The sequence below is a fragment of the Octopus bimaculoides genome, chromosome 13 (genome assembly GCF_046866305.1).
Source record: "Octopus bimaculoides isolate indiv1 chromosome 13, ASM4686630v1, whole genome shotgun sequence".
NCBI classification, from domain to species: Eukaryota; Metazoa; Mollusca; class Cephalopoda; order Octopoda; family Octopodidae; genus Octopus; species Octopus bimaculoides.
In genome coordinates, this window is record NC_142940.1 from 63,442,965 (window position 1) to 63,468,992 (window position 26,028).

General features: G+C 37.8%; 1 protein-coding gene across 1 annotated transcript in view; it reads right to left on the reverse strand.

Annotated features, from left to right (window-relative positions):
* Nucleotides 1–21,772: 21,772 nt before the first annotated feature.
* Nucleotides 21,773–26,028, reverse strand: part of LOC106884293 (bridge-like lipid transfer protein family member 1) — a 208,567-nt gene continuing 204,311 nt past the window's right edge. Inside the window, exons 64-65 of the mRNA XM_089361980.1 lie at nt 23,099–23,255; nt 21,773–22,113 (exon numbers count right to left, since the gene is read on the reverse strand). Coding sequence (XP_089218106.1) covers nt 21,906–22,113; nt 23,099–23,255 — 365 coding nt within the window. The 3' untranslated portion in view covers nt 21,773–21,905. The remainder of the gene's footprint in view (nt 22,114–23,098; nt 23,256–26,028) is intronic.

The following is a 26,028-nucleotide window of genomic DNA, read 5'->3' on the forward strand; positions in this document are numbered from 1 at the left end:
TTGCCGAACTTCTAAGGGTCAAGGATGTAAACTGGCAGAAGGGACAAACTCGGGCACAAAACCTGAGTTTCTCCCTTCTACCAGTTTACATCCAAAACCACACACACACACACACACACACACACACACTCATGCACACACACACACACACACAAACACATTCAAAAACAAACACACATACACACACACTCACAAACATACACACTCACAAACACACACATTCATACACACACACACAAACACACACACATTCATACACACATACACACACACACACATATATATTACTTCGGCAATACACACACTAAAATTTGTCTGAACCCTGCGCAAGGATGACGTGCAAATTCGTGAAGCGTTCCATATTTTAACTGGCGTTGCTCCATCATGGCCACAGCCTTAGGGCTGAAATGTATAAAAGAATAGAAGTACATGTATTCACACGCACACACACACACATATACACACACATATATATATATAGATAGATAGATACACATGTATATATATATATATATATATATATATATATAGAGAGAGAGAGAGAGAGAGAGAGAGAGAGAGAGAGACAGACAGACAGACAGACAGACAGACAAGCAGGCAGACAGACAGACAGGCAGGCAGGCAGACAGACAAGCAGACAGACAGACAGACAGATAAATAGATAGATAGATGGATAGATAGATAGAAGCAGCTTCTGTCGTTTATGGCATCACTTATTTTAACCGTTTATCATAAGGGAATATGGCGGAAATACATCTGCTGCCTCTCTCTCACATTTGGTCTGTAAAGAACAATAAAACGGCCTCAGATTCAGTGTACCGATGCAAAAGAAAGATTTTAGTTAGATAACAATTCGTAAAATGTTTTTTCTTTCTTCTTCTTGTATTCCAACTCAATGATGTGCACCTTCTACGAGATTTCGTATCTTCTCTCAGATGAGCAGACATATTTGTGTATAGACTTCATTGGGAAGTTTGTTTCTTTTTTTTTTCTTTTTTACAATACAATACATATCAGGAAAAGACTATATAGGAAATGTCAAACGATTAAACATACAAACAAAATACACAGACAAACGCAGACGACAACCATCAACCCACACACGCGCGATACAAAGCCATATGTATGTATGCCTGTCTATATATAAGTATGTCTGAATACATATATATATATATATACATATACATACATGTGTGTGTGGATAGATGGATGGATGGATAGGTAGATAGATAGATAGATAGATAGATAGATAGATAGATAGATATCAATTCAACATGTAGCATCGTTAATTCAGACACGTTTGGTTTTCTCCATTTATTTTCCTTTCCATCTACTTTATTTGCTCTTTTTTTTTCTGCATCTGTAGATCATAGGCTCGAAACCTCAAAGACTTCTTCCATTTTCCTAAGCGTCAAACTAATAATACACCCCGCTTGTTGTTTTTCCACCTTTCGCTGTTTTTTGTTTTTTTTTTGTATATTTGTATGCCATTTATATATATATATAGTTCACAGGCGCAAAAATATACGTATATATATACGACAGGCTTCTTTCAGTTTCCGTCTACCAAATCGACTCACAAGGCTTTGGTCGATACGAGGCTATAGGTGCCATGCAGTGGGACAGAACCCGGAAGCATGTGGTTGGGAAGCAAACTTCTTACCACACAGCCACGCCTGCGCCTATATATATATACACATATTATATACATATATATATATATATATATATATATATATATCATATACATACACACACACAGACATACATATACATACACACACACAGACATACATATATATACATATATATATATATATATATATATATATATATATATATATATATATATATATATTGCTTTTATATTATGTATTAGTCGGAGTGGAAAGGACTTGACATAGCATATCAATAGAGGTATATAAGCCTTAAAAACCCACTCATAACGTAGTGGATAAAGGCGTTGGTCAATACGTTGCAGTGACCTAGAGGTTTTGAGTTCAATCCGAACCAAAGCGCTACGGTGAATCACAAAACACCTGAAGACTGGAACAACATCCCAAATGTAGTGAAAAGCAACCACCAAGATGAGGACTCCAGACCTATTAATACATAATATGATAACCAGTCATCTTAGAAATTATAGACTTTTAAAACCGCTCAAACTCAATTGGCAGGTTTTGCAAAGGATAATTCCGAGTTAGAAAATTACTATTTGTAAATCTCACAACAAGAGATATTCAGCAATAGTACTTTGGAGTAAAGATTGTTTGCCAACATAACATGGCAGTCCTGGTTTTAGGACTAATGTTGCTGTAATTTAACCCCAGGAGACATCGTCTCCAGCTGGCTATACGACACGATCTCTGTCCTTATATTTTCGAACAAGGGAATCTAGCACACCCATTCAGATCGTGTCGTATAGCCAGCTGGAGCTAAATTACAGCAACATTCGTCCTAAACCAGGACTGCCATGTTATGTTGGCAAACAATCTTCACTCCAAATATTCTGAGATTTAAATTTTACGAAATTGTGGAGCACTTTATTTTAGTAAACCCTACCCCAGTGACTGTTTTAACTCGAAACCTGACGACATTCCGCATTTGTTCACAATGTCTTGTGTTTCACTTTACATTAACCACGAGTCTATGTAAGCGTACATTGTGAAGCACATGTATATCTATTATCTTTCTTAAGTAAGGAATAACAAACCGAACGGAAATGTCACCAGACAATACTTTATACTAAATAAACGGTTTGGAGACAAGAGTGGTGAAGCTTTCTTTCGACTCCCTATCAACTCGTTTGTTTGTTTGTTTTTTTCTCTCTCGGTCTGTTAAGTTTTCCTCTTTTATTTATTTTTCGTAAAAGAATGTCACTGGTTGTGTTTGTTTGATTTTGTATTTTTTAACCTATTTTCATTACAACTGATGCGTTTCTTTCAAGCATCCAAGTTTCTATTTAACAACGGAAATACTATTGTCGTCTGCGACATCAAACATTTCCTTTGTCGTGCTGCAGCCTCTTGGCATTTTTTTTCTTACTTTTTTCTTTATTTATCTTTTATTTGTTTATTTATTTTAAAGAGTCTGCAATTTTTTTTGTGTTGTTATTGCCGTAATTTTACTGTTGTTTTTTTTCTTGTCGTTGCTGCTGCCACATCTATTGTTTAACGCCAGATCAACCCTTCTCACGCAGATCTACGATCAAAGACATTCCACCTATGACCATTCCATATTTTTTGGCGCTATCTAGCACCACTTTCTCCATGCATCGTTCTTTCTTCTTAAGTTGCTGGAGTATAATTTGAGAAATTTGATCGCTACTTTCAGCAAATCAGGTGACCACATAGTGGTTCTATCCTTGGTTCGTTATGTTGGTGGTGGTGGCAGTGGCAGAAGCAGTGATGGTAGTGGTGGTGGTGGTGGTGTTTAATCATATGTCTTCGAGTTTAGTTTATTTTCATTTATTTCGCCGCGGTGGCGGCGGTGGCGGCGGCGGCGGCGGCGGCGGCGGTGGCGGCGGTGGCGGCGGTGGCGGCGGCGTCAGTGCAATGCCAATGACATTGGTAACATTGACGATGGTGATGATGCGAGTGCTGACGACGGTGGAAGTGACGGAGGCAGCGATTGTAACCAATAACGATTGTGGAATTGGAGGATAAAATGGCGGCGGGGGTGAGGTGCTGACGTTTTGGAGGGACAGAAAGGGTGGAGACGGAGCTGGAGGAGCGCTCGATGTGCACAAGGTCTTGGTTTCGGGTTCAGTCTCACTGAACAACATCTTGGGCGAGTGTCTTCTACTTATAGGCCCAGGCCGACGAATGCCTTGTGGTAGAGGGAAACTCTGTGTAAGCTGGTGGTATATATGTATGTGGAGGGGGGTCTATCCCCGCCCACGACCGCTTGACAACCAGTTTCGGTGTGTTTACAGCCCTATAACTTAACAGTTCGACAAAAAAGACACGATAGAATGAGTACGAGGCTTTAAAAGAAGCAATAAAGTTCTGGGGTGGATGCGTTCGACTAAAACTATTCAAGGCGTTGCCCCAGCATGGCCGCAGTCTAATGACTGAAACAAGTAACAGATAAGAGCTAATAACATTTCCATTAATTACAGATGTTAATCACTAGAAGACGATGGAATAAAGACATTCGCAGAGCTGAGACACGAATCTTGTTTCGAAGAATCGCCGGTAAAGGATTAACGCCAATGCTGGAACGTTCCGATGTTTCCTCTCCAAACGATGCAACCATTAATCACACTTTGAAAGGTTTTTCGTTTTCTCTTGTTTTTACATTTTAAATTGCTTTTACAGACTTTTCTGCTCGTTCATTATCAACTGGTTTGGAGTATCTTGGAAAATAGAACGATAATCCATCAAAGCGTTATCTTAAGACAGCTTTCCATAAGAAGCGATTTCATTCCATACTTTGATAGAAATCTTAAAACAAGAAATTGGCGGGGGGGGGAGTGGGGGGATGTGCGTTGAATGTCTTCGGTGATAAAGATTTCAGACAGAGTGTTAAAGACTTTCAGGACTTCCTGTCCACAACTTTCAACTCCTCCGATCTCACATCGATTTCTTTTCTCTTCTTTTCGTTCTTTCTTCCTTTCATTCTTTTCTTCTTTCTTTCTTTCTTTCTTTCTTTTTTCTCTTATTCATCTCTTTTACTTATTTCATTCATTGGGCAGAGGCCATGCTGGGGCACCGTCTCCACGAGATTTTAGCCGAAAGAATCAGCTCCATGACACTTTTGAAAAAAAAAAGGATGGTACTTATTCTCTCGGTTCTTTTGCTAGACCGCTAAGTGACGGGGACGTAAACAAACCGAAACTGGTTGAGGACAAACACACACACACACACACACACACACACACACACAACTGGCTTCCACACAGTTTCTGCCAGCCAAATTCACAGACAAGGCACTGGTCGGCCCGGAGCGGTCATAGGATCGCGGTTTCGATTTCCAGACCAGGCATTGTGACTCTGACTCACTCTCTGCATCGAAATTGGACGTATGTACCTTTATATATGACCGCCTTTTTTATTCTACGTTTTCTGATCACAAATAATTGCACGTTGCACATTTCAGAAATACTTCAAACAAACGCAATGGAAGAGCGTGCGCGCCAGAGAGAAAGTGACAGAGAGGGAGAGAGAGAAATATGAGAGTGTAGCTACAGAAGCAGTGAGGTTATAAGCTTTGCGACGACTTTACAATCTTCCTTCTCCTCCTTCGTATTGCTTTCATCCTCTTTTCCTTGCATGCATTCGTTCACTCAGCCTTCTTAAACTCCTCTGTCTTTCTTTCCCTCCTTTTCACTTTCGAGTTTGTTCTTTATATCACTTCATTGGTTCCACTATTTTTGCCTTTACCTTTTCTTTCCTACCTCTTCCCACCCTTGCTCTCTATCCTTTTGTATCTTTGTACCTTTCTCTATTCACCGTTATAAGCTCCAACGTTACCATCAACACTTCCACCACCACCACCACCGCTACCATAATTACCTACTGTTTAATCCTTATTCTATTTGAATTACTTCCCTTACACTTAAACAAGTAGGTAGGTGGGAAAGTACTATTGTAATAAGATAAGAACACACAAAAGTCCTCCAGTTTCACTTTCTTCTTGAACGCTCACTTGGACTTATCCCTCAGGCAAGGATACACAACCATTCGTGACGCAAAACTACCAAATATTTCTGGTTTGGACTTTGTTTACGCCTAATTTTTTCTTATTTGCAAGTAATATCTGCAAAACTGCTTCCATTTACAAAATTCTCGCTCAATAAACTATGCATTGATGTGTGAGAGTAATTGTTTTTGCACCTGTTGTTGTTGTTGTTGTTGTTGTTGCTATTAGCAAGCGAGTCGCTAAAACTACTCTTACTGTTATCATCGACAGAAAAGTCATTTCCCCCCCTTTTAAACTATATCTTTTCTGCTGCAAAGTATTCTCGTTCTTTACTGTTTGTTTACTTTCTGCGAAAACGTGATTCTGAGGGCGTTTCCTTCAGACGAAGCCATTTTGTTCACTTTGCAAATAAAGAAAATACTTTCTCAAAAATAATGTTGTTCTTTTTTCCCTCCCAACTAAAGAAAATTACACAAACAATTAAATAGATTCTTTTCTTTTGTAGTAATTCAACATTAAATTATTTTTTTCTGTTTAAATCACACTCGGTAAATGCAGTTCCTACGAACTTCAAAATAACACGTCTTGACGAGGCAACAACAACAACAGGAATAATAATAATAATAATAATAATAATAATAATAATAATCTTTGGCGCAAGACCTGCAATTTTGATTGGGCGGGAAGGTCTATTACATCGATCCTACTACTCAACAGGTACTTATTTTATCAAGCCTCAAGAAGAAGAAGAAGAAGAAGAAGAAGAAGAAGAAGAAGAAGAAGAAGAAGAAGAAAATTTATGGGCTTCATATACTTCGATGGCATGGGCTGCTCTTTTACTCAATTTTTATAAAAATAATAATAATAATAATAATAATAATAATAATAACAATAAGTCCTGGGATCAGACTGTCCAACGAAAATACCCTCAAGGCAGTCCCCCCAGCATTACCGCAGACCAATGGCTGAAACAAGTAAGAAGTAAAAGACTTAGATAGTGATTGCTGTTACTACGAATATCGCAATAGAATTTAACACAAATTCCTTGTAATTTGTTTTACATTAAAAACGTTTGTCCGCACTTTACTAAGTCTTCATGTCTCGGGTGTCCGAGATATTTTCCCAATAATCCGTTAGAATGAAATTCGCTACAACAAGAACGATAAAACCTCTACGGGCCTCAACCGGGGTACATACGGTCCTTGGGGGTCTATATAAGATTTAGTTGTTGAAATTTACGTGCAATAAATTGCTTATATTTCTGCCATACATGAAATATTTTATTTCTTTTTTATCCAATTTCTAATAATATTTTGTCATAAGAAAACAAAGGTTTTGTTCTAAAAACATTGAACAGCTACGAGGGTCCATTTGAGTGAAATAGGAATGTAAGGGGTCCATTGGTGAAAATGAGAACCACTGATCTATATGGTCATTTGACCTATTACAAGTAGCAACCAGATTTTCTTTGAATTACACTCTGCTGTTTAAGAAAGAAAGGAGAGGTTGAATAGAGATAACATCGGATACTCTGTACCGAAAAAAAGAAAAATGAAAATCAGACGGGTTGAAACTGCTGGAACGCCTTTGGTCCCTTTGTTGATTAATGCTAATCTAGGGGTTAAAGTACTACAACTCACACTTCTACTACTACTACTACTACTACTACTACTACCGCACCACCACTACCCCACCACCAACACTTTCACTACTACTATTACTACTACTCCAAATTAAAGATCACTTTACCCTCGCACTCTAATACAAAAATCGATGAATGCAATTAAAGAGAAATGACAAAAGGTTGGCTCAAATCCGACATTGAAACAGTTTCTCCGGCGAAACTGATAACATAAATAACATAAATCACTGTTATGTCGTAATCTATTTACAGAAAGTGAGATGGGGGAGGGGGACATAGGAGAGAGAGAGAGAGAGAAATAGAAAGAGAGAGAGAAATAGAAAGAGAGAGAAATAGAATGAGAGAGAGAGAAGCAGTCGGTCAGACAGAGAGGCAAATGCAAATACTGTTGAGCAAATGGGATATTACAAAAATAGTTCTTGAAATCACAGTTAACCAAACAATGGGGCTGTGTAAATAATAATAATAATAATAATAATAATAATAATAGTGATAATAATAATAATAATAATAATAATAGTGATAATAATAATAATAATAATAATAATAATAATAATGATAATGATGATGATGATGATGATAATTTCTTTTATTTGCCATCAGGAGGAATAATATCAATCATAAAATTATACTCTGTCGGAGATTTGCTTGTCAGTTGTTTGACCTTAACCAGTTGAGCATGTCCCTTGGCGGTGGACGATATGTGCATCTCTGATCACGAGTAGAGGTAGTGGGGGAGCATCATAGCCATGTGTTGAGAGAGGTTTGTGATGCGGGATTTGAGTAATTCATCTCTGGAAACACGGGTGTTTTGTTCATCGTCCTTCAACAACACATATTTAGGGACGTTTTGAGCGGGATGGGCTACTCGACCGGAAGAAGATTCTAATTAGGCCCCACCTGCAAGATCATGCGCTGTTTACTTTGATATAAGGTCGCCATGTCACGCACATGTGACTGTGATGCGCGTGCCTGGTGCACCCTTGTCAGCGACGTAGTCATCATGAGTATATCGGGCTTCGTATATATTTGTGACCCAGTAATAATTGCCCCTATTATCATCGGAGTATTGGGTTCCACCTCCTCCTCTTTGATCTAGACGAGGATTTCTACTGTGATCCCAGACGAAAGCTCTCTTTCTGTTCGCTTCACTTCGAAAAGGGTTTCATTGCCCTCTGGAGTGCGAGCAACCGGTAGATTCCAACTCAGGTGGACTCCTCTCCATTTAACGCGGAAGATCTTTCTCCCTAAACAGGTTGGGTAGAAGGTGAATTTCCTGTCGCGTATAGGATCTATGGAGTGCGTCAACCCAAGTGCTTTGCTCTTGAAGAGGAAATCCACGCTCTCGAATTTTTTTTGTCCTCATCACATGATCTATGTCCACCCATATTTTTTTCAGACTGACCCCAGGCTACGTGCACTTATACATTTAACTCTCAGAGCTGCTATGTTAGTCGAAAGATGAAGAGGAAAGGAAACGGGTAGCTTTCTTATTTAGTGGCTCCGAAGACCAGGTGACTCGGTCTCCATGGTGTTTGCGGGACTGTCTTTCGAGCGGTTGCTGCCAATTCCTCGGATGAGGTGGCGCCTTTTGCCTTCCTCCCATTCAACTCCACAAGTTTCGCTTCTGTGACCCGTGCTTTGTCATTTTGGCAAAAGGCCAGCCCTAGTTTGTCATGCCTTCACCAAAATATAGATGGGCATGTCCTTTAAACTTCATTTTATATCGTGCAGTCTTCAAATCCGGTAAAGGACAACGTTGTCTTTCATCCTTTTTCGGGATCGATAAATAAAGAACAAGTCCAAGATTATGGAATAGATGAATTCTTAGCGTTTCAGACAGCATACCTTGTGGAGTTTCTTCTGAATCTTTGCGTTCTGAATTCTTGGTTAAATAGAGAATCGGACTAAGTCTATTAACTCCTATAACGTGGACTTTCAGTGCCCTCAGCGGAATTCACTTGGTTGCAATATTTGGACCAAATCTGCACCTTGACGATAAGGACCTCTTTATTCTCACCCTCCCCCACACACACTCACCAATCTTGAAGACCTTGAATGGTCCAAAGGCTCATGGGTGTTATCACAAAAGCAAATAACTCAAAAGACAATTCTAAAAAAATGAAAAGCAAAACTTTCATACATTTAACAAATTCTTTGTTTATTATTTAGCTCTTCAAAAAAAGTCAGGATTTCGATATTTTACTCGTGTAACCCCCATTGGAGGGTAATTAACACAACCATGAAGATCAATATTTGGAAGAAGCATTAAAATATTTCAGCAAAGATTTAAACAAACAAAAAATACAGTTTCTTCTGGCTTTTCTGTGACGTCACATTTCTTTAAACATATTTTTATTTTAGTTCTAATTTATGGAATTTTGCAAATAAGGACAGATTTTGAATTTTTGTCACTTTATTTTCTTTTGTAGAGACAAAATTAAACTATTAACAGGCATGAAAATTCAAAATACTCTGACAGTTTAGCGTTACTGTATTTTCATGGTCTTAAAATTAGAAACTAATGCATACATATATACAGGGTGAAGTATTTTTTACTTCCAGAGATATGTACATTAATATATATATATATATATATATATATATATATATATATATATTGAGAGAGGGAGAGGGAAAGAGAGTTGCCGATAACTTCTTAGAGCTCTTTAATCATTTATTTTCTTTTATTTGAAAAGGGGAACTTATCCCAAAATATTATTGGATTATTAAATAGCCTACATAAAGTAATACAATATTTTTATCTTTTTCATTCATTGACATCACCTTACATATGTTCATTAAGCCTTCATTCGCATTCTTCAATGGTTTTATAAGCATTTATCTCCTGCAAATGCGCGTGAGCGCCAACACACGCACACATGCAGTCAGAATGTGTTTCTTTCACAAAAAGGACTATACAGCTTGAAATAAATTATATACACACAAATATTTATACAGACACATCCATACAAACTCAAACATATAATACATACATGCATATAACATACAAATATATGCATATTATACTTAGCAGGCATAATCATTCATAAAATTAATGGCCAACAAAAATATTTTGATGAATAATAAAATAAAGTGTTTGGTTTGGGTGAATTTTTTGAAGAAATGTTTCGCGGGTGATATATGTAGCATTTTACAACGACAAGTTCTTTATGACAGAAAGAAAATAGTAGAAAAATATATCGTTCCCAAAACCCATAATAAACGAGAGTCAAACAGGACAAAAAGTACTCAATACTTGGTGCAGAAAACAACCATATTTACTCCTTATCTGAAGTTTCATGCTATTACTGGAGTTTCGTGCTTACGCACCATACAAATGGTAGCATGGAATATTGTAATAACAGGTTTCGTTATCAAAACTGCCATTAAGAATTCACAAATTCATTGGCAACTTGGATAATGTGTGGTCATGGCAATGTTCCGTGACTATGGTAATTCCTAACTAAAAGACGACATTTTTCAAACCGGAAGATAACATTTTTCGGTTTTATTTTAATAATCCAAGAATGACAACGAAGTAAATAAGCAAAATTGTTAACTGGAATAAACAGGTTGTTAAAATGATTTTTGTTTGACTTCATAACAGAGTTCTTCATGTTGGTTCCTTAATACTCATTGTGTATCGTGGTGTCCATAATAATGTAATCTACTCGGGAGAGGTAAGAATTCCAGTAACCATTGATCATCAGCATTACTTATATATAACAAAAAAGGCTTTTCTGTGTAGACAGAAAAATACCGTGGTGCATTGCCAAAGAATAAAGTACCCCAGACTACATCTCCATCTTTCAAAGTCTGTTGAGTGAGAACTGAAAGCGGAAACAGAAATTCTTCAACATCATCACAGGAGTGAGACAAGGTTATCTCCTATCAACACCATTCTTTCCTCTCGTCATTGTTCCAAATACTGGAACACAGTTGACTATAGGGAGACACCGAACGGATTTGGACATTGTATTCCTGGCATACACGCACGCGCACGTGTGTATGCATGTATATGTGTGTGTGTATATATATATATATATATATATATATAGGGAGAATTCACGAAAAAAAAAGACGAAGACAGGTGGGGTAGAAAACAAATAGATATATTAGTATAACGCTCAGGAATTGAAAAAGTCTTTAACGTTTCGTGCCTACGCTCTTTTACAGACAGGAACACAGAAAGAAACAAGGAGAGAAAAAAATGTGTGTAGTGGTTAGCGATCTATCATGGCGTATATATATATATATATATATATATATATATATATATTATTTTATTTTTTTCTTTCTTTTATTCATTTCAGTCAGTTGACTGCGACAATGCTGAAGCACCACCTCTAGCCGAACAAATCGACCCCAGGACTTATTCCTTGTAAACCTAGTACTTATTCTATCAGTCTCTTTTGCCGAACCGCTAAGACACGGGAGCGTATACACATAGGTTGTCAAGTGATAATGGGGGAAACTAACATATACACACACACAGAGCGTGTGTGTGTGTGCGTGCGTGCGTGTGTGTGTGGAGGCGCAATGGCCCAGTGGTTAGGGCAGCGGACTCGTGGTCGTAAGATCGCGGTTTCGATTCCCAGACCGGACGTTGTGAGTGTTTATTGGGCGAAAACACCAAAGGCTCCACGAGGCTCTGGCAGGGGATGGTGGCGAACCCTGCTGTACTCTTTCACCACAACTTTCTCTCACTCTTTCTTCCTGTTTCTGTTGTGTCTGTATTTCAAAGGGGCCAGCCTTGTCACACTCTGTGTCACGCTGAATATCCCCGAGAACTACGTTAAAGGTACACGTGGCTGTGGAGTGCTCAACCACTTGCACGTTAACTTCACGAGCAGGCTGTTCCGTTGATCGGATCAACTGGAACCCTCGTCATCGTAACCGACGGAGTGCCAATAACAAATATATATATATATATATATATATATATATATATATATATATTAAATACCTGCCGTCTCTGAAGAGTACGTGGTATTACTTAACCATGCTGTTATATAATATCCGGCTATTTAATACCCGGTGCAAAACCGATTGGTAAGATTGGCTGAAATGGAACTATGTTACAGAATCACACACTATCACTGTTTTTCCATGGAATATAATTTACATTGAAAGGCATAGTTTTGACAGCTTCAGACTCAAAGCTAGGGCTAAAACACTAAACTTTGGCATTACTCAGTGTCATTATTAGCAGTTGCAATCGTAATAATTTTATTAAGCTTTAATTCTGCAGAGGTTTGTGTATTTTTTTAATATTTTGTGACCCACCACCACCACACTCGCTTGATTTGAAGAGATAATATCGGGTCCCTTTGATGCAGCACATGAAAGATGAAGCTCACTAATGGGGTTTTTTTTTCCTACTTTGATTTTTGATTGCTTATATAAAATGGCAGTGTCTCTATCTCTTAATATATATATATATACATTATCATAATACAAATTAATTACTAAATGCATTATTATTATATTTGCGTAATAAACATCTTTCTTCTTCTCTGACTGCTAACGCATAGTTATTTACTGAAGCTTGCTTTTAAGAGGGATAACAAAATAAATACATCAGACATTTATTCTTTCCCTTCATCATCATCATTATCATTTAAAGTCCGCTTTCCGTGCTGGCATGGGTTTGACGGTTTGACAGAAGCTTCCAAAGCCATGAGCAGCACCAGGTTTCATTATGTTTTTTTTTCATGGTTTCCACAGCTGGATGCCCTTCCTAAGGCCAACCACTACACAGAGTGTACTGGGTGTCTTTTACGTATGTAAAGAAGCTTTCCAGATATTTGAGAATCGTTTCTCTTTTTCCAGAAATATATTCAAACCAAAATGCTGTTCAAACAAATTTAGATGTTTTATAACATGGCTGACCGATCCGTATGAACACTATATTACTTAGGTATTTGTTTCATTAATCTCTGAATGATGAAAAACAAAGTCAGCTCGAATCGAGAAAGATGACCCCAATGTGGACAAGTCTATCTCAATACACAACCGTCTGAGCTGTAAGAAAAATATGAATTGGGAAAGTGTGGGGTTAGTTGATTATAGTAACCCTGGCACTTCGTCAAATTCAGAAGAATGAAAAGCAAATGACCTGAGCAAGATCTGAACTCAGAATGTAGAGCGATGTACATAAATACCAAAGATGTTTTGCGTGGCACTAACAATCCAACTAAGACACCAACCCTTAAGAACTGACTTCCGTACTCAAATGGTATTTCAATCAATGCCACTGACCCCAGCACTTGACTGGTATTTATTTTATTATATGGTAGGAGTCAGTAGCGGTGGCAGGGGTTACTTAATCTGCACAATATTATCATCATCATCAACAGCATCATTTAATGTCCGTTTTCCTTGCTAGCATGGGTTGAACGGTTTGAAAGGAGCTGGCAAAGTCAGAGAACCGTGCTAGGTTCCATTACCTATTTTGGTATTGCATCTACAGCTGGATGTCCTCCCTAATGCTGTGGATATTTTTTTTACATGGTGCAAGCACCAGTGCTTTTTTATGTGGTGCTAATTAAACTTAAAGGCTGTTTAAATCTAAAAGGGCCCGATAAATCAAATGAGGGCTCAATAATTTCAAAAGGACTCTATGGAGTTTTAAAATTGTCAAATAAAAAAAAATGCAAATTATTTATTTGACAACAGTGAATTTTCTTTTTTTTTTCAGCTCCAAATTTTAGGCTTCTCCGAGTTAAATTGCCCCACCCCCACCCCCGAGCCATGACCCATACTGGACCATTCATAAATCTGGTCCAGATCCCATCCCACTCAAACTTGAACTCTGAATATAAAGGGACGTAAATACAAAACTTTCATGTCAAGGAAGTAGTTCTGTCATTCCGAAAAAAGAGAGAGAAGGAGAAGGGAAGAGACAGAAAGAAAAACGAGAACAACATTCGTAAACTTAATAAACCACTGATAAATAAATCGAAAAAGAAAAATGTAATAATAAATAAAAAATAAAAAAAGTAAATCTACAATGGAACAAACAAACAAACAAAAATAATCAAGAAATAAATAAGATAATAAAAGATGTTGGAATTTCTTTGGTAAATTGAAAACTTTTTGCAGTTATTTGCTAAACACAAAAGAATGGAAAGATAAATAAAGTCATGGATAAGTTGTTAAGTTAAGTTGGAGTCTTTGGATTTGCTGCTCAGAATCATTTTTGGTTTCAGACATTTTGGATGAACACTTCTGAAGTTCAAACATCAATGATTATAACAAGAGACTTGGATGTTGTTGTTTGTGTGGTGTGTGTGTGTGTGTGTGAATGTATGTATATCAATATATGTAATATATGTATGACTATACATGTGTGTGTGCATGTGTCTATGTAGGTATGAGAATGTCTGAAGGTAGGTGTATGCGTGTCTATGTACAGTGTGTGCGTGTGTGTGTGTGTCTGTCTCTGAGTCTACACAGATGCATTTATGTTTCTGTAGGAGTGTGTATCTATGTAGATCTATGTCTATGTTGTGTATGTGTGTATGGATATCTATATAGATTTGTGTGTATGCAAACAGAGGTGTGTATGTGCATATTTGAAATAGAAATTCATTAAGGAAGCTGTTGCCAGAGGCTGTATAGAACATAATTTTGGCATCAGAAGTTGAAATCTTAAGCTAACAAGAAAATGTGTCATTCAGGTTACATTTAGGATGACAACAAATACAACAACACCAACAACAACAACAACGGTGGGTGAACACATCAATTATCTCGGAACAAAAGAAAAAATAAAAACCTGATTTAATGGAGAAGAAAATATAACAATGACAACAGAAAAAAAATACATTAATGGGTTATTTTTGTTTTGTTTTCTTTGCTTTCAATTCATCTTTTCTTTTTCTTTTCTTTTCAAAATGTTTTACATTCACAAAAAAAAAAAATCCAAGACCGGTAATGAACCATGAGCTTCAGCAAATTAATAAGCAGTTAGGAAGAGAGACCAAACAAAGAAACACTGTATTTTAAATAATGGTATAAAACCACAAGTTACACACACACATATATATGTATATATATATATATATGTGTGTGTGTGTGTGTGTGTGTGTGTGTGTGTGTGTGTGTGTGTGTGTGTGTGTATGCATGAATGTAAGAGGAACTAAAGAGAAATGGATAGCAACAATCCAAGGATCAAAGTGTAGGAAGTTAGTAAGCTTCAAGCCTGTTTGTATCTCATTTAGATGACAAAGGGTGGACAATATACAATAAAATACGTTTATTAACCATTGCAAGTCACACACTTCTTGCCATATTGAAATCAAATGCTGGCTGTGTATATCTTAACTTATGCTTTGCTATGAAACAATTGTAAAGCGCATGAGAATATATAAAAATAATTTGTCCAAGAATGGAGATGATGGCATTACAGCCATTTCTTCATCCCCTCAACTATTACATTTACTACCATTTATACTCTGAGACTAACAAAACATTCCTGGAATTTCAATTTCTATACAACAATTTCCTTTAAGGAAAACTGTCCGCTTCTATGCCCTCTGTCAGCCAGTATTCACTCAGATTCCCAAACCCTCTTTAATCTAATCCATCATCATCACTATCATCATTGTCATACAATGTCCATTTTCCATGCTGGCATGGGTTAGATGGTTTGACAAGAAATGGCAAGGCAGAAGACCATGTCAAGCTGCACCAGTCTGCTTTGGCATGGTTTCTATAGCTGGATGCACTTCCTAATGCCAACCACTTTACAGAGTGTGGACTGGGTGCTTTTTATGTGGCACCAGCAGCCATGAGGTCACCAAATGACTCACAAGACACCCCAACTGAGTGGGAGGGGAGGGCAGGAGTAATATTGAGGAAGGTGGCTTTGTGCTGGGTGATGAGAGGTTAGGGTATGGGGAGACGGATTTATATATATATACACTTGAACTTCTCTCCTTTAACATCTCAAACGTAAGATCACTTCACTGGAGAGGGAGGCTTGTCTCATCCTATGATGGAATCAATCTACAAATATTAGTATGGACTGCCAAACCCTCAAGAAACAGCTGTTGGATTTGTAATACTTTTCCGCAACCACTTTCATTCTCTGTATCATTTGTTTTCTGTGGAAGTCAAACCTTTTTTATATGTAAACATATGTCCATTATTTTTATATTTCATGTATGTAATATACTTTATATATTGATCTTATTTGCTTATCCTTACATTTACTTCACACACACACACACACTCATATACATATACATATATATATATATATATATATATACATATACATATAAATATATATATACACATACATACATATATACGCATAAATACATATATACACATATATATATACACACACACACACATACACATACACAAGCCTCTTAACCACTATGCCACACCTACACCCTACTTCCTGCTTATTTTAGTTTCAAGTTTATTTGTTCTTCAACCATTTCTCTGCTTCCTACTCCACAATATTTTGGTTGGAAAGCACCAAGATGTCTCTCAAAGTCCATATGTTCCCATTCCTGTCCATCATAATTTTATCTGCATGGCTTACTTGGGTCTTCTGACATTAACTGGGTCATAACTGTGCCCCAGTTTCTCGTCAATTTTCACAGGGAAGTCATGGCATTTTACCCAGTGGACTTAATAGATACCCCCTTAGTTATGTCTGTGTGTCTACCTGAACTTGGGGTCACAGCTACTCCCAGCAATCACATGGTGAGCCATTTCATTTTATTTGTTTTTATAGTTTTCACTTGATTGCATCCTGTCATTATTCTTTATTTTTGTTAATTATTTGTGGACAGGTTTTTTGAGTGACTCTTGTGTTTCCCTCAATTTCTGGGCAGGTTTTTTGAGTGATTCATGTCTTTCCCTCACTTTATTTCGTCTCTGTTAATATTGTGGAGCACTGGCCATAAAGAGGGTTTCCTGCTTGTTATAATCATTATCCCCTTATTATTTGGGTATGAAAGTGAGGGAGGAGAGGGAAGAGTTCTCTTCCCTTCCAGTGAATTTACCAAAAGTTGGATGACTGTGGCAAAACGATGAGGATGAATGGACCTGTTCTAAGCCTAAACCTTTAAAATGGAGAACAATAGATGCAGGAGAGCTTGTGCCCTTAATGGTCAGGAAGATGTTGGATCTGTAAGGTTCTTTGATTGGCCTTGCTATACTTTGACTACCTTTATCTCATTTTCCAATCCTTGTCCTTTCTTTTCCTCACAAATGTGGAGGCGCAATGGCCCAGTGGTTAGGGCAGCAGTTTGTCTGGCATGCTAACCATTCTGCCAGCCTAATAATAATAATAATAACAATGACAATAATAATTATAATTTTTGAAAAATAGATAACAAAACAAATGGTAGATCTTGTTTGAAACAAGACAGAAAGGAAAAAAGAAAAAGAAACATAAAAGATAAAAGAAAAAATACGAATACAGTTTTCAATTTAAGCCATATTTTAGTTGTTTTCAAAACAGATGAGAAAAAAAAACATTTTTTTCAATAATACATTGATTGTCATATAAACACAACATGTATGAACATTTAGTTTTCACACACACACACACACACACACACAGATAGTAAACTCTCAGCTTCAGTAACATGTATTTCATGTTTGATCAACTCAGTTACCTTTTCATCAGTGAAGTCATGCTGGAGCACCACCTTGAAGGGTTCTAGTCAAGAAAAAAAAATAAATAAAAACATCCCCAATACTTGTTATTAAACTCTGGTGCTTATTTTATCAGTCCCCTTGCAGACCTGCTAAGTTTATGGAGATGTAAACAAACACCAATTGACAATTGGCGGCAAGGACAGATACACACACACACAACACATGCACACACAGAGGCTTCTTTCAGTTTCCATTTACCAAATCCATTCATAAGGCTTTGGTTGGCCTGAGGCTATAGTAGAAGTCACTTGCCCAAGATGCCATGCAATGGGAATTAACCTGGAGCCATGTGTTTGGGAAGCAAGCTTCTTACCACAGTCACAACTGCCCCTATACACCACACACACACAGAGGCTTCTTTCAGTTTCCTTTTACCAAGTCCATTCATAAAGCTTCGGGTGGCCTGGGGCTATAGTAGAAGACACTTCCCCAATGCAGTGCCATTGAATCTGAAACCATATGGTTGAGGAGCAGACCCCTAATCACACATCCAGGCCTGCATCTATTCATTTCAACAATGAATTATAAAATAAATTATTGTTTCACAGACACATCATTACAATTAATTGGTCTCTCAGGCAGAAGTCGTATGACACAGTGTGTGACAATGCTAGCTCTTTGAATTACTGATGTATATAGCCTGTCTGACAGACTAACACATTTCTTTTTTAACCATTCCTAGTCACAAGGCTACGATTGTCTCACAGTTATTGTAGAAGACAATCACCTAAAGTAGTAAAGCCATAACCTTTTGGTTGGAGAGTAAACTTCTATCACAGTGACCTATATTTTTGTACTTTTTACAGGCCACAGTCATTGGATTGCAGTCATGCAGGGGAAATGCCTTGAAGGGTTTAACAGAACCAACCAACCCCAGAAACTTAATATTCAAAGTCTAATACTTATTCTGTCTCTTTTGCCAAAACATTAAGTTACAGGAAACAAACAAACCAACACTGGTTGTCAAGTGCTAATGGAAAATAAGCACAAAGAGACACACAAATATATATATATACGATGGGCTTCTACACAGTTTCCATTCACCAAATTGATTTACAAGGTCTGGGGTTATAGCAGAAGGTATCTGCTCAGGCAGCCTTGCCATGGGACTGAACCTGAAACCCTGCAGTTCTTGACCACACAACCATGCTTGTGTCTATTGTAAGTGTAGTTACACAGAAAACTGGTCATCATTTTGATAATTCACATTTACAGAATGGACGTAGAACCTGAGAAAGTCCTTCATAATGAAAGATCACTGAATGAGTACAGATGTTAATGGCTACCAAACAAAAAATGAAAGGATGGGGTCTTGATTTTCACACAGATTTAACCCTTTAGCATTTAAACCCCCCACATCCAACTCAAATATCCTACACCTGTTTGACATTGAGACAGGCCAGATCAGGCCTCTCACGCCTACACTACAATGTCATTCTGTGACACAATGCATAATTGTTCCAAAACAATGTGAATAAACAAGCATTACATTTGGCAGAGAAATCTGAATGCTAAAGGACCGAATGCTTTCTATAGGAGTTGTTTGTAGTTTATGGCATCTGGTTTCTGTGGGCACCAACGCAATCTCCAATAACAGCAATGGTACATTACTGAAATCATGCAGAGAAATATGAAAGGTTTCAATTTTCTATGCATTCTTCTAAATTATGTTTTGAAATATATTTTCAGAATGGAGTACGTCCAATAATTTATATATTCCCTACAATGCACCAAACTCACCAAACTTGGATTCTCCAGTTCTCAAACATCCTCTCCAGATTTATGCAATCTCATGAAAACTAGTAATTATTGAAAAGGAAAAAAAAAACAACAAAACAGGGTCACTTCACTGAAACACATGTTACTAAAAACAGGGGCTTCTTTCACTTGCAACTCTTAAGTTTTGACATGCTTTTCAAGGCAATTCTGCAAGGCACTTTGGGCAATTCTTGAAGCACCCTGAAGTGTTGCCTCAAAAACATGCAAGAAACAAGGGGAGGGGCAAGTGACATTAGCATCTGATGAGTAGGTGAATAAACACTTTCACGTGTGTATTGAGTACTTTCTTCTTGTTTGTACAACCAAAATGCATATAATATACACACATATACATACACAACATCTTAATCTAGTTCCTAACAACAGAAACAACTCCACAAAGCAAATATTCACACTGACCGACTCAATTTAGGTTTTTGTTATATATTTTTATTAGAGTCATTCATATATATTTATTTTTTTTTTAATTTTACTTTTCTTAAAAAATATCTGGCTATATTTTTATTTATTTATTTCCTAAATTTAAACATCAAACAATATTGGATGTTGGTCACCGTCACTCGACAAAACACAACAGCACCATTGCAACAGAAACTAACTTATTGGAAATATGGCAGGAGAAAGATGACATCGGTTTTGTGGGTTTTTTTTTCGTTTTTATTATTAATATTTTTCACTTTGAATTCATTTATTATATATTTTATAAACATCAGTGTGCACATATGCATATGCAACAAAATGCTATATATATCTATCTATACATACATACATATGTGCATGTATGTATATATATACACACACATACAACCACATACATCATATTTGCAACTAGAAAAATCGTGTTTGTGTGTGTGTGTTTATGTAGAAAAAGAAGAGCCCAAACACTTAAACAGTAATTGAAAGGATCACTCAACACACTAAATTAGAGTATCACATTTACTTTTGCATGGAAAAGGTTGAGAGTAAGGTGAAAAGATTTGACCAGTCAATGGGTGGCGCAATGACCAGCAACAGTTCAAAGCTACTGTGAACCTTTTTTAAAATAAAACAAGCACACACATACACATATATATATAAATTGTGTGTGTACACATATATATATATATATATACACACACACACATATATATTGTATCATATATCCGTAAAAGAAGCAGTATGTATGTATATATATATATATATATATATATATATATATATATATATATACTTGCAATTGCATTCATTATGTGCATGTATGTATGCTTGCTTGTATAGGAACACACTTATAACTTATAGACACAAGTATGTTAACTGACTCTGATAAGATTTTGAGAAACAAATTTCTGCACTGCTAAGCAAGCTACAACTCTCCCTCTCTCACACACTGCTTTTCCTGATATTCTAATATACCCATATGATCCCAAACACCAAAACACTAGTTCTGTCTGTGTCACAAACATTCAAATTCACAAACTCTTTCCATCCCATTTTATTCCAACCCAGACTTTAAAAAAAAAAAAACAACACACACACACACACCTTCCAAATTCTCACAAGATTCGTTTACTGCCAGCTCCCTCTACTTCTTGCAGCATTTAATGTTTCGGTAGAAACCATTCCACAAAAACAAAATGCTTTCATTCATTTGTTCTTTAACTGGCTTCGTTTATTGGACTGTGGGCCATGCTGAGGCCTCACTTTCTAGGGTACAGTTGATTGCATTGACCCTAGGACTTATTTTTATCAACCTCGGGGTGATAAAGGACAAAGCAAACCTAAGCAGGATTTGAACTCAGAATGTAAAGGATTGTTTGTTACCAAATATCACAAGGTATTTTGTCTGATGTGCTATCAATTCTGTCATCAATCTGCTTCAAGGCTGATTTGTTTTCTTGTTTTAAATCATTGAATAAATGACATGCCTCTTTAGAATATCAAAATTATTATTATTATTGTTGTTATTGACATTATGTGATGGTGGTGGTGATGATGATGATGATGATGATGATGATCATGATGGCTGCTGTTGTGGCTGTAATGATGATGAGGAGGAGAGGGAAAATTGTTACACTTCAGTGAGGCACAGCCATTGTATGTTCATGCGATTCAGATATGATTCAAGTCATTTTGTCAAGTCTACAAGACAAGACACTGTTCGGTTGTTGTCTCAAGTGTCCTCGTTAGCAGCATTTGGTTTGTCTCGGAGCACAATCATTAACTTATTGACAAGGACTGCCAACATTTTGTCCATGGGATCCATGAAACCACGCTGCATCCATTTTGGGATTGTGACACGGGCATGAGAAAAACCAAGCTTCTGTAGAATATAGTCAACTCCAATGGGATCAATCTGGCGACTAGCCCAATGCACCAACCTGAAAGAGAGAATTAGAAATGGATGTAGTCAAAGAAGAATCAGAAGAGAGTAAAGTTGGACAATGGGAAGAATGACCAGGAGAATGTTAGATGAAAGGGGGGGTTCGGATGGGAGAGGGGGGAAGCAGGACCAGAGGGGGCAAGCCGGACTGGGGGGGGGGGAAGCCGGACCAGAGGTGGGAGCCAGACCAGAGGGGGGCAAGCAGGACGAAAGGGAGGAAGCGGGAACAAGGGGGAAGCGGGGAACGAGGGGGAAGCCGGACAGGGGGGGAAGCCGGACAAGGGGGGGAAGCCGGACAAGGGGGGGAAGCCGGACAAGGGGGGGTCGGACAAGGGGGGAGCCGGACCAGGGGGGAGGGAAGCAGGACCGGAGGGGTCGGACCAGGGAGGGAGCCGGACCAGGGGGAGGGAAGCAGGACCGGGGGGGAGGGGGGTGTCGGACCAGGGGGGGAGCCGGACCAGGGGGAAGCCGGACAAGAGGAGAAAAAACTGAATAGGCAGAAACTGGACAAGAAGCTGGATTGGGGTGGATGTTAAACAAAAGGCACTTGGGACAAAAAGCAAGGCTACATCAAAAATGTTATAGCTTTTAAGTTCACCTTTTTCTATTTAGACCATGACAGATTTAGTATACTTGACTATTCTAATAATAAAACTAGGCTGAAATATTATTTAGCCACAGAATCTGCCAAACTGAGGGCCTAAAGTTTTAGAGGAAGGAAAAAAAAAATCAATTATATTGATCTCGGTATTTTATTCTATTGACTCCAAAGAAATGAAGGGCAAAAGTAACCTTGGAGCAATTTGAACTCTGAATGTAAAAGAACATCTTCTATGTTCTTAGTTTGAACCCTATTACAATCAACTTACCGCCCCCCTCTCATCTTTTCCATGTTCTTAAAGTACCTTGTCATCTGGTCCTCTTCACAATAAAATGTGTAACTTTGTTTATTAATTATCATTCTTATATTTATTCATACATACCGAACTGTAGGTTCTAAGTGCCAAGTCTTGCATTCAAACTGGCGCCAGTCTTGCTTGAGAGCCACAGTTGGAACAATTAATTTCTTCCTCTCCATCTCTGGAGACTTAATTCCACTATTGGCTTTCGTTGAAGCGTTGAACCCGAGACGAGCTGTACCTAGAGACAGAGGAAAAATGCAAAGATAAAACATACATTAAAATGGAACATTATACATCATCATCATCATCTTTTAACATCTACTTTTCAATACTTGCATAGGTCAGACTACGTTTATTGAGGCAGATTCTCGACAGCCAGAACCCATGCAGCTGAGAAGCAACCCTCTTGATCTCTGTACTTCTATATATTCCAAATACAGTAAGATACAATGTGACATACTAAGATAAGAGTCAGGCTTGTAAAGCAACAGAGACGATTCCTGGTTGAGACTGCAGTAGAAAATATTAAAAGTGGTGACAGGGGTGGTGGTGGTGTTGATGGGCTTCAAAAGAATGGGGGGTTTAAGTGTTAGACAGTCTTTGATTCATGTCGGTTTGGAAAACAGACATGAAATGATAAAGAGAATCTTCAGACAGTTTGACAGGATCTGGTGAGCCCAGGGGCTGCATCATGCTCCAATGTCAGTCTCTATGGCTGGATGCCCTTCCTAATATCATCCCCTTTACAGAGGGTACTGAGTACTTTTTATGGGGCACCAGCACCCTACACAATCATGGTTATGGTGATGATTTATTGATTAAGCCGATGACCAACTTTCCCATAAACAATTCCAATTGATTTTATTGACACAAGGAGGATTTTCAAGATAACAACTGATCCCTTCCCCACCAGCCCCAGCTGTTCCTTATGACTTTGAATAAGACAAGAAGCTAACAAAACGGATTTCATGAAGTCGTCCCACCTGTTAGAAACAGTAACCAGTTTCCCTCAAATGACAACCTACCCTCTTAAAAAGGGATGAAAACATTGGACAATGTAGTCTTAGATATACAAGATCAGATGCCTCTGTTTAGCTCCATGTCAGCAGCCTTAGTCAAGCAGACTCAGATGGAGGTAGAACAGGTTTCACAACACAAACATTCTTCCTCTTAAAATCACCAAAAAATAACACCATCCTCAGTACTTTTCTCCACTCCCAGTTGAAGGGGTCTTGTCTTGCAAGATTACTTGATGAGTGTTAGTGATGGTGCCGCTTAAAAGTGCTGGTGCCACTTGAAAAGCACCCAGTGCACTTTGTGAAGTGGTTGGCATTTGGAAAGTCATCCAGCTTTAGGAACCAAGCCAAAATGGACTATGGAGCTTGGTGTGGATCCCAGCTGCTGTCAAACCATCCAACCCATGCCAGCATGGAAAACAGACGATTATGATGATTACCTACCCACCCACCAACCACCTATCCCTATTCTCTCTCAATAGACATCTTGTACCTTAAGAATATCCCCTCACCAACTCTCTCTCTATCTTTCCAGCTGATAAAGCCATGTATTTCCCTCTTCAACAAGACACTTGTTACTCTTCTTGCATCATACTTTCACATCATTCAATACTACTCCCCATTCAGTTGAAAAGTCTTGTCACACTGCAAGTTACTTGGGAACCTTACCAGTGCCTGTGCCACAGAAAGTGTTTGACATCCATCTGTAGAACATACGCCAAAGCAAGCATTGGAAGCTCAGTACAGTCCTCTGGTTCATCAGCTTCTCTCCAACTGTCCAGCATAGGAAAAAATGATGGTGGTGATGATGATGATGATGATAAGGATGGTGACGGATATTTGAATAGCAAGTCGTTTTACAGTTGCTTCTTCTTATCATCTTTCTGTCACAAATCACATCACAATGAAGTAGGAGGGCTGCTTCTCTCTCATACCAAATAGACAGAAGCCAACTGACTAATGTACCTTACTAATTAAATCCACAACGTAATGACAAGCCACCTATTGCATGTGTCATATATATATATATATATATATACATATATAAATCCACTATGGATGTACAACTGACTAATTATATTACAAATATAAGAGTAGCTCAATGAAGATAACAAATACAGCTTTTATTTGTGGGCTTAAATTATGTAACAACTGCAATGGTAATCAGGGCATAAAATCGATAGCTGTGATAAGAGAATTTCCCATTAACCATTATCCATTTCATAGAGGAAACACAATTGACATAACATTAGAAGTCTCTCATGATCAAAGACAAAGTGTACAAAAGCACTTAAACTAGGAAGAGGAGAGAGAGGGGGGAGAGGGAGAGAGAAGAAAAAGACACCAATATAGTTTTTCTTCCTTCTCATTTTTTTGGGGTCTTTTTTTTTATGTATTTTTAACACCCTATATTGCATTAATCTGTTGAGTATCAAGAGATTACCACCATGATTTATTAGGTATAACAGATAATAGCAAGGTTGAAGTAGTAGATTAACCATGTATACCAACACAGATGTGGTAGGTCTACTAGATACTGTAGGGCCAAAGCAGGAGATACATGTAGTTGTAGTAGTTGTAGTAGTAGTTAGATGTAGAAGATATACGAAATACAGAAGATCTATAGCAGTGCTGATTTTAGTAAACAGAGCATAAAGAGAGCTGTGTGTCTGGAAATGTTGAGACAATACAAATTCACCATATGGACAATGGTAAAGTGTTTTGTTCTTTTATTCTTTCACTTGCTGGAGCACTGCCTTTAGTCGAACAAGTCAATCCCCAGGACTTGTTTTTTGTAAGCCTAGTACGTGTTCTATCAGTTTCTTTTGCTGAACCACTAAGTTGCAGGGATATAACCACACCTACATCAGTTGTCAACTGATGGTCGGAGGGAAACCAAACACAGACACACACAAATATATATATATATAGGAGGGAGAATGTACGAAAAAACAACAACAGACGAGGACAGGTGGTGTAAATAACAAAAGGATG